The following is a 14,360-nucleotide window of genomic DNA, read 5'->3' as shown; positions in this document are numbered from 1 at the left end:
TCCTTGGTGATTACCAAAGCCCTTTTAATGCACATGAGAAGTGTTTTGTTTACTTTATGAACACAACCTCAGACACATTTGGATCATCTTCAAGTCACATGCTTAGCTTTTGTGTATTCACTAGAGCAAGTAGGAAAACACCCAGATCAGTAAATATAAGGCAACATCTGAGACACCTCTGTGCCTGGAAGGCATTTTGACACCAATGCACAGAATTAATCAAGCCATATTTAGCTGGATATAAAGAGCATCTGCATGTAAAATTATCAAAAACACTTGATGTTGTTCAGTCTATTTTAGAGATGCAGTGTGCATCGTTTTCCTTCATGTCAATACACATATTGATCTTCTGTCTTCTGCAGTTTTCTCTAAAGACTCTCAGCAGCATCAGTGGCCACCAGAGTCAGATATCAGACGATGCTTTTTTGTTGTTGTTTTGCCTGGAAAGACAAACTGACCACACAGAAAGCTGTTACCTTCCAAAGAGGTGGGTGGAAGGTCCCTCATCACACTCATTTTTATAAATAACCATGGCCTCATGACGACTGGCATGTGACTTCCTTTGTATGGCAATGAAGTTGAGTTGTTTCTGGTCACATGATGCATTGACATCATATCACAGAAAACAAGCACATGGAGAATATTGTTTGCCGTCACACACACACACACACACACACACACACACACACACACACACACACACACACAGTTGTGTATCGTGCAATATGTGTGAATAAATCATTAAACAGAATGAATAAATCATTCCTACAATAAATGACACACTGAGTTAATATTTTTTAAGTTGTGCCATAGTCTTTGAGGAAAGCCACATGTGAGCAGTCACATGTAAATTATGATCACTACATATTTTGTTAACGAACAACAAGTTTCAGTGCCTGCTTATACGTTTTACATTATCATGGTAGGCTGCCCTTCTGCCTGGATATGCTGTGGCTTGTGAATGGATGTATAGATTGGCGTAACTTGCAGGTAGCATAGGTAAAGCTTACTCTACTCTGTTTTCAGCAATAATAATACATGTTTTAATGTAAAGACCAAGTAATTATTCTGAATGCAATGTTCAGTCTTCATTTGATATCTATATACACTCATTAGACACTATTGGGCTCAGTGTGCAAGTACTAGATTAGACCCCTTTTGCCTTGAGAATTACCTTAAATGTTCATGGCATAGCTTCAACAAAGTGCTAGGAACATGACTCAGAGTTATTGGTCCATATTGACATGATAGCGTTACACAGCTGCAGATTTGTCAACTGTACATCCCAAAGGTGCTCTATTGGATTAAGATCTAGTGACTGTGGAAGCCATTTGAGTACAGTGAATTCATTGTCATGTTCAAGAAACCAGTTTGAGATGACAATATGGTGACATGGTGCATTATCTTGCTAGAAGCAGCCATTAACAGATGGGTACACTGTGGTCATAATGGGATGGACATAGGCAGCAACAATACTCAGGAAAGCTGCAGCATTTTAATGATGCTCAGCTGGTACTAAGCGAATCAAAGTGTGCCAAAAAATGTCCCCCACACCATTACACCAACACCTGTGGAACTGCTGCCATGTGATTGGCTGATTAAACCTTTGTGTTAATAGGCAGCTCAACACTTTACCTAAAGTGCCTGGTACCTGTGTATGTAATTACAAAAAAAGGGAAACTGCAACTGCATACAGCTGACAAAAAGGTTTCTATTTGTGCCCAAATATGTTAAGACAGTCTTGAAAGAGTAACTACTGGCATTTTTTTATCCACATGAAATTAATTCATAAAATTTAAGATTTCAGTTAATTAACCTTTTATCACTGACAAAACAATGTAGGGTGTATTTGATTCAGCACTAGTTACACTCTTCCTCTGGGCATACATTTCATTCATATGGAAACTGACTCATGCTTACGTTTCCTGCTTAGCATGTTGAGATTGCAGGTAAATATTGCTAGAGTAGTAATAAATAACACAGAAACGTATTTCATTTAAAAATAAAAACCACCATTTATTTTTTTTCCCGCTTCCTAACACAGCTCAAACACTGTGAAATGATTCACCATAGGTCACTTCAGTCCAGCTGCCAGTCTGAGTCCCCCCTTTCCTCACCCCGTCTCACCCCTCCTCTCTTTGTGGCTGCAGCAGTTCCACTCCTACAGGCTGTTTGACTCATGCTGGCTGCTGGCCACCTTCCACCACAGCCCAGTTCATTCTGAAACCAGTCTTATGAAGTGTAGCCTGCTCAGGTTATGCTACTGCACTCAGAACTGTGTGGCGTTTACTTGTACCAGCTGAAAAGGACTTTGATAACGTTTTTTTTGTCAGGGGAGTGAAGTCTGTATTTAGCGAGCTGCATATGTTTAGTGGCAAAATTAATAAACTAAATGATTTTCATCAAAAAAACCCTGAAAACGAACCTCAAAATGCACATAATATAAAACAAGGCTTTAATAAAAGGGGATTTTATGCAGTAACAGTAACAATAAATAAAGCATTCATTTTAAGGTTTAAGATTCATCTTACTAATATTTGCTAATGTGTGAACAATCCTTTTTTAATTTTTGAGGCAGTTTCATTCTGTAATTGAGAATCATCGCACAAGAACTCGATGTGTTTTAGGTGTCGTGGTTATGAAATTTCTGTGAATGAGATGAAAACATAACTAACAAAAATATGAAACACAATAAGCTGCTTTTGACTTTACAACTTCTTTTCAAGGACTAAAAATTGGAAACTGGAAGTAGAACTTTACTTATATAAAATACAAAAAGCTGTTACAAAGCTGATACAACTTCCAGCATAAATACATTGAGCTGCTGCCACGTGATTGGCTGACAGAGAACAAGCCAAGGCACACAAAAAGACAAATATTCCAGTCCGCCAGAGTTAAGTCAACCTCCCTCTTGAGCTGACTGACCAGAGGCACCTCGTGAGCTTTGCCATCTTCAATTAAACTTTCTGCCACTGCTGGGTTGAGGGAGAGCCAATCTGAAGACCAGCAAAGAAGACCTGATAGCGGTGCTTCCACATGATGAAGGCACCAACGGCACAGATGAGCGCTTGGGCCAGATTGAGGAAGATCTGGATCAGGAAGTAAAGTGTGAGTGTACCGGTGATCACCTCGCAGTCACTGACTCCCTCGTAAGTGAAGGTGCGAGCTAGTAGATCTTCTTCATCGAGTATGCAGACGCAGGCTTCTACATCTTGCTCACAGATGAAGCTGCTGGTTTGCTCGTAATGGTGGGCAGCAAACGCCATGACCAGCACAGAGATGACCAGGCCAATCATGCACAGGACAAAATACAGGAGCTGTAGGGGCAGAAAGCTAGCGTGAGACCAGACACTATGAAAGCTTTCATCAGAAAACATTTTCTATCTTTTATTCAATATGTTTTTATATTCTAATCCGGCTCCCACTTTAGCCTGTTGTCTCATGATTACCCCACAGTGCCAAAACTGTAGCTTAGAAACAGACGTGCTGGCTCAGTGCCTATGGCAAATTAAGTTCAAAGAGATTACCCAGAATACTCTGACCCTAAGAGTACTGGTCCAGCTCTTAGCACGAAGGGGAGATATCACATATATTCCAGTGACCTGCAGCTACAGCCACCTCCAACCTTTAGTGGATGTCCTGTGTGAGAATACTTGCAGAGAGCATCTAAAAATACAGTTTCAAAATGTGACAGAGGCTTTGTGCTGTTTATGCAACTGCACGATTGCAATAACACTAAACCTTCATCTTAATCCACCGCTTATATAAAAGGAGCCCTCATTCGCTGGTGTATTTTGCTTTCAGTTACATGCTGCTTATAGAGTTATGCAAGTGATGAGTGGTGCTTGATTTGAAACTGCATTTATGTTAATTTTGGAACAGCTGTGAGATGGAGAGTATGGATGATTACAGGGGAGATGCATGTAAAGCAAGTGCATCAACAAGCACTCTGCTGAACAGTGTGGGCTTCACTAAACAGGTGATCGGAAAGCCCAAAATTGAAAGTAAGGATGCTGTTGTCGTCGTCGTTGTTAAGAGTCTATGTGCTGTCCACTTTTACAGAGCACTTCAAAACTCATAGTCACGAGTGTTTTTACACAGTTAATGAGAAATAAAGTGGTCATATGAGTCCCTATCTAACAACACAGTTAACACTTAATGTGAGAACGGCTCCCTCTCCCTTTGCTCTCTCTTTGAACCAAGGGCAACTGGAATTAATAAACAAGTTCACTGCAAGGCCACAGATTCTTCAGAAAGAGAGACAGTGTAGTCGCGTATTCACTGACAAAGTAAATTAACAAATTAAAACACATTTGTTTTGGTTTGAGGGCTGTTTGAAGGCCAGACAAGGAGGTTTTTTTCTTCTACATAGAACTTTTGGCTAAAAAAAACTACAAGAAATGACACCTGACATAAGGACATACTGTGCTGTGAAAAAATATTTGCCCATTTCCTGATCTCTTTTTTTATGTAACTGTCACACTTACATGTTTCAGATAATCAAGCAGATTTTAATATCAGACAAAGATAACCCGAGTAAACAAAAACAAAGATTTTAAATGATTGCTTATCTTATTAAAGGAAAAAAAGCTATCCAAACCTACCTGATGCTGTTTGAAAAAGTAATTGCCCCCATTGTAAAATCTTGAATTAACTATGATTAATGAATTATGTTCACCAGCCCCACCCAGGCCTGATTACAACAGACCTTTGAATCAATTAAGAAGCACAAACAGAACCTGACTGACAAAGTTTAGTAAGCTAAAAGATATCAAAAAACACATGATCAAAAGAAACAGCTGAGAAACAAAGTCATTGACTCTGGAAAGGGTTACAAAACCATTTCCCAGGCTTTGGGAGTCCAGTGAACCACAATGAGAGCCATTATCATCCGAGACCAACACAACTTTTCCAGAAGGCCAAAAAAGAACCCAAGACCTGCAGGCCTCACGTGTCTCAGTTAAAGTCAGTGTTCATGATTCAACACTAAGAAAGAGACTGGGCAAAAATGGCATCCATGGGAGAGTTCAAGCTGACCAAAAAGAACACAAGGACTCGTCTCACATTTGCCAAAAAACATGTTAATGATCCCCAAGACCTTTGGGAAAATATTCTGTGGACTGGCGAGACAAAAGTTGAACTTTCTGGAAGGTTTATGTCACGATACATCAGGCATAAAACTAGCACAGCAATTCAGAAAAAGAACATCATGACCAATGGTGGGTTAATGGTCTGGGGCTATTTGCTGCTTTATGAACTGAGTAACTTGCTGTAATTGATGGAATCAAAAAAAATTCTCTTCAGCAGAAATTTTTAAATGTTCATCAATTTGTGCTCTGAAGCTCGAGAACGCTTGAGTTGGGCAGCAGGACGATGACCCAAAACACAACAGCAAGTCCACCTCTGAATGTCTCAAAAGAAAAAAGGAAGGTTTTGAAGTGTCCTAGTCAAAGTCTGGACTCAAATCCAATTGAGACTATTCATGAATGAAAACCTTTCAAGGTGGCTGAATTAAAACAATTCTACAAAGAAGAGTGGACCAAAATTCCTCCACAGCGATGTGAAAGACTCATTGTATCAAGAGGCCAAACACTTTTTCACAGCACTATACTTTGCTGCTATGCAAGACAAATGGATAAATGAACAATGCAGTCAAATTTCAACAAGTTCAATACTGTCTCATTTAGGGATCGGCTAATATCACTAGTTTGTGAACTTAAAAATGCAAATGATCAGAATCTGTGTCTTTCTGGTGACTGAGGTACATCGATGACATTTAAAGCTACACAAAATAGACATGCTAGCATTGTTTTGTTTTTTTAACAAGCCTTTCTGCAAATTAGCAGCATTTTCTAATACAAAATACTGCTGAAGTATGCTGTCTTTACATCATTTACATATTTGAACCTGGTATGCACAGAAGACCCAGACATAAAAAAAGGATGCCCCTTCCCAGGAAACAATGATCGGCTGATTTTAATTGCTTTGAAATTCCAGCTGCATACATTGTGTGGCTAATTAAGCTGTACAATCAAGTCGCATTAATGAAAGCACTCCTCCGCTCACACGGATTCCTGCAGAGCACTTTTAAACAGGAATGCTGTTAAATGCTTTTCTCTCTATGCTTCTGACAGTTGCAGTTCCCTGAGACCAGCTTTGTACTTTAACAGGGAGTAAAATAATGTTTTCTGCAGAGGTTTTCTGTCTGAACACTAAGCCTGGTCATACTTTTGACTGATTCTACAAATCGTGGGACAATTTCAGACACTTGTTTTCGCATTAATAAGCAAATGTTTTAAGTCACCAGGCTTTCGCTAAGCTCACCTTGACAATGAATTGCTTCGATGTTCTCTCATCAGGGACATAGGTGATACAGTACAGGACAAAGCCCAGGATGGAAACTAAACACAGCTGAAACATAACAGAAAAAAAGGGTTTAGCATTATTTGGATAGACTCAGTCATCAAGGCATTAAAAACATCTACATGATTTGTGACAACATGATTTTTAAGCGCCACAAAGATCCATTTCATCCATATATATAGCATATATGAATGACTTGTAGATCATACATTTACATACAGTTTAGACCATGAATAAGAAAAAGAAATACTTTCCCCCAGGTTTTCAGAGGTGTTTCCTGGTATTACATGATTCAGCAGTAAGCTGCCATCTGATTACTTTACTCTGTCTTTCCCTTTCACTCCCCTCCTCTCTCTTTCTTGCACACAAACACACTCACACTCTATCTCTGTGTCTTCAGTGCAATTGGAGTCTTGTGACTAACGTGAGGCATCTTATTTAAATGTTTTTCTCAGGTTCTTAAGCACTCAGGATTCTCTGGAAAGTTCTTGATGACCTCAATGTTTTTCACTTGGCTGAATCTCGTGAGGATCTAACTCGGGATGTTGATGTCCAGGGATGTTTTCGAAGGCAGATGGCATCTGTGATAGGCTGGGGTAGAGCCCAGACACAAAAAACACGTTTTTTTAAACATATATCACTGAAAGGTGACCTGAAGTCTTAGCCCAAACTATAATAATAAGTAAATTTGCCTTCCCCCCTTTTTTATTACACATTTCACAAGGAAAGATGAACACTTTGTGCCTCATTGGTTATACAAGTTAAAGTGCGTGCATTTGTAACACTTCAACTTACAGTTTATCCACTTTTTACGTGTTACTCTTAACAAAGTTCACCTTTGTGAGCTGAAACCTCAAAGCTTTACAGTTTAACTGATGCTCCCAGTCAGTTACACTTCAACATTAACAAACTTTCAGTGCTTTCGTGACCTTTTTGTTAATTTCTCTTGAAATTCCACTTCTCGTCTTAACCTAAATGAAACACGCAACTTATCTTTCATTTGTTGTTTGCATCGTAAAAGTTTACTTTTGTGTGAAACTATATGTGATGTGTGCGTGTATATGTGGGGGAGACTGGATGGCAAGGATGCAGAGGTACTCAAAAAGATGTACATCATATTTGCAAATAATAATGAGGTCTTCTGACACTGTGTGGGTGTTCGTGGGTTAGTTTGGAATGCGGCATGCTGTTATTGGATGACTCATCTCATCTGTCCAGATGTTTAAGATTTCTTGGACATGCAGTGTGAACAACAGAAGGTGCTAGCTGATGCATGTGACTGAGAAATAATGGAAATGCAGGTGTATGCATTCAGGTGAATATGACAGATGGAGATTTGTTACCACATGACAATATTAGTGATTTCCCATGGCTACGGTGCCTGTCTGGCAGAGACAGCCTGGTGGGGGCCGGTGTTGACATACAGTGTGCTAAAGATGTACAACACAGGTGTGTTGCTGAGGCTCATGCAGAAGTATCAGAAACCGGAAGTTCCATGCAAACAAATGAGTGTAGCGGATGATGATAGAGCGTAAAGTATGCAGCTTACAATGATCCCAGCCCAGTGTGGAGTCTCCCTGGCCAAAAGTGAGGGACTGATAGCCAACATAAGGAAGGCCACGGCTGTGACAGCCACCCCCAACAGCAGCTGGAGCAGAGCGATGAGCAGAGGGAAACGACAGACTCTGCACTTATGGCCATCTTCTGGTGTTGGGCTCTCTTCTCTCTTCTTCTTGCCCTCCTTCTTGTCTGAGGAATCTTTCTGTGTCTGTCTCATTTCTCTTTCTGCCTTCACTTTCTTTTCCTGTGTCTCTGCACGACTTTTACTCTTTGGGGTGTATGAGCCCGCCTGCGGTCTCCCTCCCTTCCCTTCCCCTCCCTGCCCTCTCTCACCATAAACACAGCTATGGCTGCTATTTGGAATCAGAGAAGGCTCTGAACTAATATGGAAAACATTTGGACTGGAATCCTAACGCGGCTCCAGTGCCACATATAGAGCAGGCAGCATACTGAGGAGGGAAGGAAGAGGAGGGATGGGAGGCAGGAAGACACAAAGGGGGATTCCAACTTACGACAATAAGATGATTTATCGTGTACTCACATTAAAAACAAAAAAGGGAAAGTACAGAGAGGGATCAGCAGGTATGAGTTAATGAACAGCCAGCACAGAGGAGGTGACACTTCATTAAAGAGCCAAGTGACTGTTTCATTCTTTGTCAGCAGTTACACAAGACAACCATATGCCGCCAGCCAGAACGTGTCACATGACTTACAGGAACGAGTAATGTGATCACAAGGCATGTGAGGGCATTACAGTGGCGCAGATTTTAGTGTTTTTGGATCATTTTAACGTTCGCAAGGGAGGAGCAGGTGTCAGTAACAGATGAACTTTATGTGGTTAAACTATAAATATGCAGTAACACATTTATATATAAAAGGTTTTTATTTCTTTTTATCCTCACGCTTCACGTGTTTATCGCGGTCAATACAGAGAACTAACGGGCTTACGAGAAACCGAGGTGTTTGAAGGGGACTGTGATTACTCATCATTTTCAGCACGTCGGACTAACAAGTCACAAAACTTTATCCCGAGACTAATAAAAGAACTGCGACGCACGTGTTTCAGCACACAGCTGGGCCGGTGCCATGGTTACTGACAACGCAGCTTTGGGGAATTGATGTACAACTAAGGTTGTCCTGTCGCACAACAACGTACATAGAGGGTGCAGGGTGCATGAAAACGCATGAGCGCACACATTTTGTGGACTTTAAAAAGCTCACACCCCCATGTTTACGCTCCGTGTTTACGCCACAATAACCTGTCTGCTGTTCAGGCTCGGTCACGTTACGTGACCGGTTCTTGTTTTTATCTCGCGGAGGCTTCTTTCCCGAAGTGCGACTATTCGTGATCAGTTTAGAAGTCTGTGTCTCGCTCCGGCAGCTCAGCGCTTGCACAGCAAACACGAGCTGTGAAGTTTTGTAGCCCATAAAACTAGATGCAAAACCGCTGCATCTGAGGATCATTATTCTACCTCGCTCCACGCGCCTGCGTCTGCTCCTTTGCATTTTGCGCACGAATCACGTTTCAGCAGCCTGGTCAAAATGGCCTGGACTTAGTCGCCATAGAAGCAGCGTCGATAGCTGCAATATTACAGACAAGGTCTAATTACCGGACTTTGTGCTGGTGCAGCCTACACGTGAGTCGGAAGCTGTTCCCAACCGGCGCGCGTGCGCTCTAACCACAGAGCCGACGGCTTTGCAAAGTGGCAGCTCAGGGAACTATAGACATCAGTCTGACGCGCAGCTCCACTGGAGGACACGCACTGTGCATTATCTGCCTCAGCCGTCCACGCGTGGGTCGTTGGAATAACAAACATTCCCAAAAGAAGCTCAGAAGAAGCAAAGAACCAGCAGAGGAGAGATGGATGAACGAATACCGCATTTACAGGACAGACAGTTCATGGAGCACGCGGATTTCTTGGGGTGAGTATCGCTTTTGGCAAACTCTGTCAAAGTATGCCTAATAAACTGTCATGATGACCTGGTGAATAATCTGACACTTTCCCCGTGTCCGTAGGGTGGATTACCCCTCACTCTACATGTGTAAATCCAAAAGAGGAATAAAGCGAGAGGATGGTGGGAAGGTGCGCGCGTTGTTTTTAAAAAAAATATATATTATTATTCTAATATGTAGCTTGTTTTCACAGTTGTTCCTTAAAAATACCACAAATGATATGAAACACACTGTAACTAGTGTTATAGTGTTACTAGCGTGTTCCTGTTCTGATTAATTAAACACTCGTATTTTGTCAGCAGGACGCATACAAGTTACCACACCGGTTGATAGAGAAGAAGCGGAGAGACAGAATCAACGAATGTATAGGGCAGCTGAAGGATTTGTTACCCGAACATCTCAAGCTGTCGGTGAGATCACGAAATCATGAAAAGTTTTATACGTGCTCAGGACATGGCTTTACATGACAGAGACCTCGTAAACAGCCAAACACAACCTCTGATTTTCTCCACAGACGCTCGGGCACTTGGAGAAGGCAGTCGTCCTGGAGTTAACGCTGAAACACTTAAACGCGCTGACTGCTGTCACTGAGCAGCAGCACCAGAAGATTATTGCTTTGCAGAATGGTAAGATGAACGAACTCAATCCTCATATACATAAAGTTTTGTAAAGAAACTGCACTTCTTGACAATAATTAAATGGATATGGGTTTTTATCATTTAACTGACCGGATTTGGGGAAACTTTATTAATCTCCGTTTTTAAAATAGCAGAACGAGCAGAATTGAAGAAAGAGGAGCTAGAGTAGACTCAGCTTGGATGCTTTATTGTGTATTTCAAGATTCTTCCTATTAATACCGCATCTGTTCACTTTGTCTGAGTCGCTAGCCTCGTCTCGTCACTAGTTATGATGAGCATCTTACAGAATAATGATCTGTTACTCTTCAAACTCCTTGCTTCGCAGGAGACCGGTCGATGAAATCTTCCATTCACGCTGATCTGGATGCGTTCCACTCCGGATTCCAGGCCTGTGCCAAAGAGGTCCTGCAATACCTGAGTCAGTTTGAGAACTGGACAGCACGGGAGCAGAGGTGCGCGCAGCTGATCAACCACCTTCACAAGGTGCTGGCGCAGTTCCAGCCCGGCGCGCAGCCACTACAACACCAGCTGCCCGCCGGGGACGCACAGGATGGTCAGAAATCTGACAGCCAAGCCAACTGTGTCCCCGTCATCCAGAGGACCCAGGGTGGAGAGCTCAACGAGAATGACACAGACACGGACAGTGGATACGGGGGCGAGGCAGAAAAGAGCGATGGCAAAGATAAAGAATGTGAGCGCAATAAGGCGCAGGGACCAAAGGCAGTGAAAATCAAGCAAGAGTTCGGAGATGAGCGGGCTGCCAAAAAACCAAAGATGAGCTGGCCTGTGAACGGGGCAGGGGGCGCAGACCTCACCAGGCCCGACGTGGCGTTTATGAACTCTCTGATGGGAATAAGCAGTGTGGGACAGCAGACACCGATTTGCATGCCTTTCTACTTCATTAACCCCTCAGCCGCTGCTTCTTACATGCCTTTTTTCGACAAGAACAACATTGAAAAGTACATGTACCCTGCGGCGGCCGCCCTTGCTTCCCCTTTCCCTTGGCTATATCCCGCTCACGCCTCAGCGGCGGCGGCGGCGGCCGCTGCTGCCGCGTTCCCCGGCCTGTCTGCGCACTTTGGAGCCGCTTCTCAGTCCAAGGACTCACCCTCTCTAGACACCGACGGGTCACTCGAGGCTGACGAGGGCTCACCTGAGGAGCGCGAGGAGAGTCCCGCTAGTGACGACGGAGAGGGTGACGTAGGCGACACGTCCCACGAGAGCAAGAGTAGCTCACACGACCAGTTTTCTGGGTGTCAGAGGAGCTAATTAGTCCGTGTTACCTCTCTGCGCATTCTCGAGGAGTTTATGTATCTTCATTTTTTAAAAATAATTAGGCTAGTTTTAAACGGGGTTTCACAGGAGAGTTGCTCGTGTACAATATCTTGGCGAAAGAGAGGACAGTTGTGACGGCGCGTGCCTTTTGCACTTATGCTAGATTAAACAATCTGAATGATTATCGACAATGATTGACACTACACGGCCGTGTTGTGCTGGAGTTAGTTTTTTTATCCTCTTTGATAAACTATTTTGACATGGCAGCATTGGTGCCAAAACTTTGAGTACTGCAGCAGTGCGCAATATTCCAGTCAATGAGTCTCTTTGGATGTATGAAGTTGCAACTGACCTCTGCCAAGATTATTAATAACTTGGCTGACTCTGACTGTAAATATTATTACCTGAAAGATTCATTACCATGTAAATGTGTACTAAATGGGGCCTATAAAATGGGTGGTCCTGGAAGTGCATCTATCCCCAACTTTGCATGGGTAAGCTGGGAGGCACATTACTGTACCTCCTGAGAACTGAAACGCATCCCCCTTTCAGAACATACACAGACAGCATCTCCATCATACACAACACATATAAAAGTCTCATGTTTTAATAAAACATTTGTAATACATTCACGGGAGAGGTGTTATGCATAAATTCCTTCATTTCACTCCCACTAAAGTTACTCTGGTTTCCGTTGCTTTCTGTATCCTTGTGGCAAAAAAAGAAATAAAAAGAAGAAAGAAACAGATGTAATAAAACCATTAATGGAGAGACAAAGCCTTCATTCATAAGGATTTGCTTGACCAGCATATTGTACATCCCCTGACTGAAGCATTTCTGCACAGAGATGCAGTGACCTTCTGTACCTCCAGGAAACATTGTAGGATAGCACCTTAAAGATCTTTGATATTGAATGTACCTGTATTTTCCCAGCTGTTAAAGTTTGTATGTAGAATGGCATTGCTCTTTGAGTTACTCTTTTAAGTGCACTTTTTCTGCTTTTACCCACTCCACCCTGAAAAGTCACCTCATCATTAAAGTAAATCATTATAGTTCTCTTTGAACCTTTCTATTGTGTTGTCTTGAAATTTAAAAAAAAAGGATTTTGTTCCATCAATGAAAAGAGATATTGGATATTTTGTGATGATTCCATGCAGTAAAGTGGGAGTTAACCAAGTTGCCAGATTTTACAAAAAACTGATTTCTAGCTCTTTCAGGGGTTAAAATCACAATCAAGTTTGAAAACCCTGAACCCAACTACACATCAGGTCATCATCTGGGATACTGTGCTATCATCATGTAAGACCATAGTTTTTTTTTTTGTTGTTTTTTTTAAATGGTCTAAAACTGGGAAAGAAAGTCTGGTCATTTTAAGAACTTTATCCTGGCCTCTTTTTTTTATAAATAATTCCCACTAAGTATAGTGCTGTTCTGCTTTTTCAGATTTCTCATTGTATTTCGCCTACATGACATTGCTTTTGTAGTTTTCCTCAGCTGGGTTTTTGCCTCAGATCTGTTATCAGCTGTTCTATAAAGTGGCATGTGTGTTTGTAAATAGGTTTTTGTGAATATATCAAGAAGTATACATGTCTTTGTCAATGTTGTAGAAGTCTATGGATTTTTTTTAAAGACTTAACTGAGCAACTGTTGCACATTTCGTTAATGCTTTACACATATGCTGTTCTAAATTATTGCTGATGAGTTGTAAAATAAATATCAAAATCTGAACATTGCAGATTACTTATTATTCTACACCAGTTTTTCATGTCTTCACAGTCTTACGTGCAATAAAATCCAGCTTCGGTCATTGTCTATTAATAAGCAACAAGTACATACACGTGTAACATAGGTCACGAGAAACAATACAAAATATTGGACAGCATTAGTATAATGGGATTAATGAATAATAAAAATATTAGAAGTTCAATGGGTGGAATGTAATGCTACACATCAGCTGACAGGTCACAGCAGAGGAATGTACAGTAAGCCAAGGCTTTAAACAAAAGTCATGTGATAAAAGGGGTGATGAAGTGAGATTATAGTCTGTCTGTACAGGCTGAAGAAAAACAGGGGGCCCTCATTCCAACCTGTCAAAAGCTTTAAACAAGGTTAAAACCAGTCTTTGTTGTTGCCGTTAATTGGCTTGTCGCAATATCATTTTAATATTAACATGGCATTCCAGTTTCTCACCTTTTTTTTTTTTTTTGAAGCAATCTTGGTAACGGTATAAACAAGTTCATTATACATGTTCCATCATTGTTGATGGAATAAGACCCACACTACAAATCCAACAACAACAAAATTCAAAAAAAGTCATTATTATGGTACAAAAAAGAAAAACCCTTGAAAGTTTAGATTGTTTTTGGTGAAATGAAGTTTCACCAAAAACATACTTTTTCTAAACAGCTCATTTTCATATTCTAACATTATTCTTTTTCCTCACTGCATTCTTTTGCATGTAAACATACCCAACTCCTGAGCATTTCCCACCATGTTTGCCTCAATTACAAAGTAAATGTCTCCCCCTACTGGTGAAAAGCGGAAACACTATACAACGTAGTACAGAATCT

General features: G+C 41.4%; 2 protein-coding genes across 2 annotated transcripts; one reads left to right on the top strand and one right to left on the bottom strand.

The window, feature by feature from the left end:
- Positions 1–2,015: 2,015 nt before the first annotated feature.
- On the bottom strand, positions 2,016–8,216 carry sspn (sarcospan (Kras oncogene-associated gene)). Its single transcript, XM_085359094.1, has 3 exons — positions 7,913–8,216; positions 6,325–6,411; positions 2,016–3,317 (listed from the first exon to the last, which is right to left on the bottom strand). Exons 1-3 carry the CDS (start codon positions 8,138–8,140, stop codon positions 2,958–2,960), a joined length of 675 nt encoding a protein of 224 aa, XP_085215220.1. The 5' UTR covers positions 8,141–8,216; the 3' UTR covers positions 2,016–2,957.
- Positions 8,217–9,081: 865 nt separating this feature from the next.
- Positions 9,082–12,815, top strand: bhlhe41 (basic helix-loop-helix family, member e41). Its single transcript, XM_085359093.1, has 5 exons — positions 9,082–9,846; positions 9,941–10,007; positions 10,180–10,287; positions 10,392–10,503; positions 10,841–12,815. The coding sequence occupies exons 1-5, from the start codon at positions 9,785–9,787 to the stop codon at positions 11,782–11,784; spliced, it is 1,293 nt and encodes a 430-aa protein (XP_085215219.1). The 5' UTR covers positions 9,082–9,784; the 3' UTR covers positions 11,785–12,815.
- The last annotated feature ends 1,545 nt before the right edge of the window (positions 12,816–14,360 follow it).

This window comes from Diplotaxodon limnothrissa, linkage group LG7 (assembly GCF_057381915.1).
Source record: "Diplotaxodon limnothrissa isolate DT_005_m linkage group LG7, D_limnothrissa_male_GT1.1, whole genome shotgun sequence".
In the NCBI taxonomy this organism is placed as follows: Eukaryota; Metazoa; Chordata; class Actinopteri; order Cichliformes; family Cichlidae; genus Diplotaxodon; species Diplotaxodon limnothrissa.
Note: the sequence above shows the minus strand (reverse complement) of the source record. Positions and strands in the feature narration are given on the sequence as shown.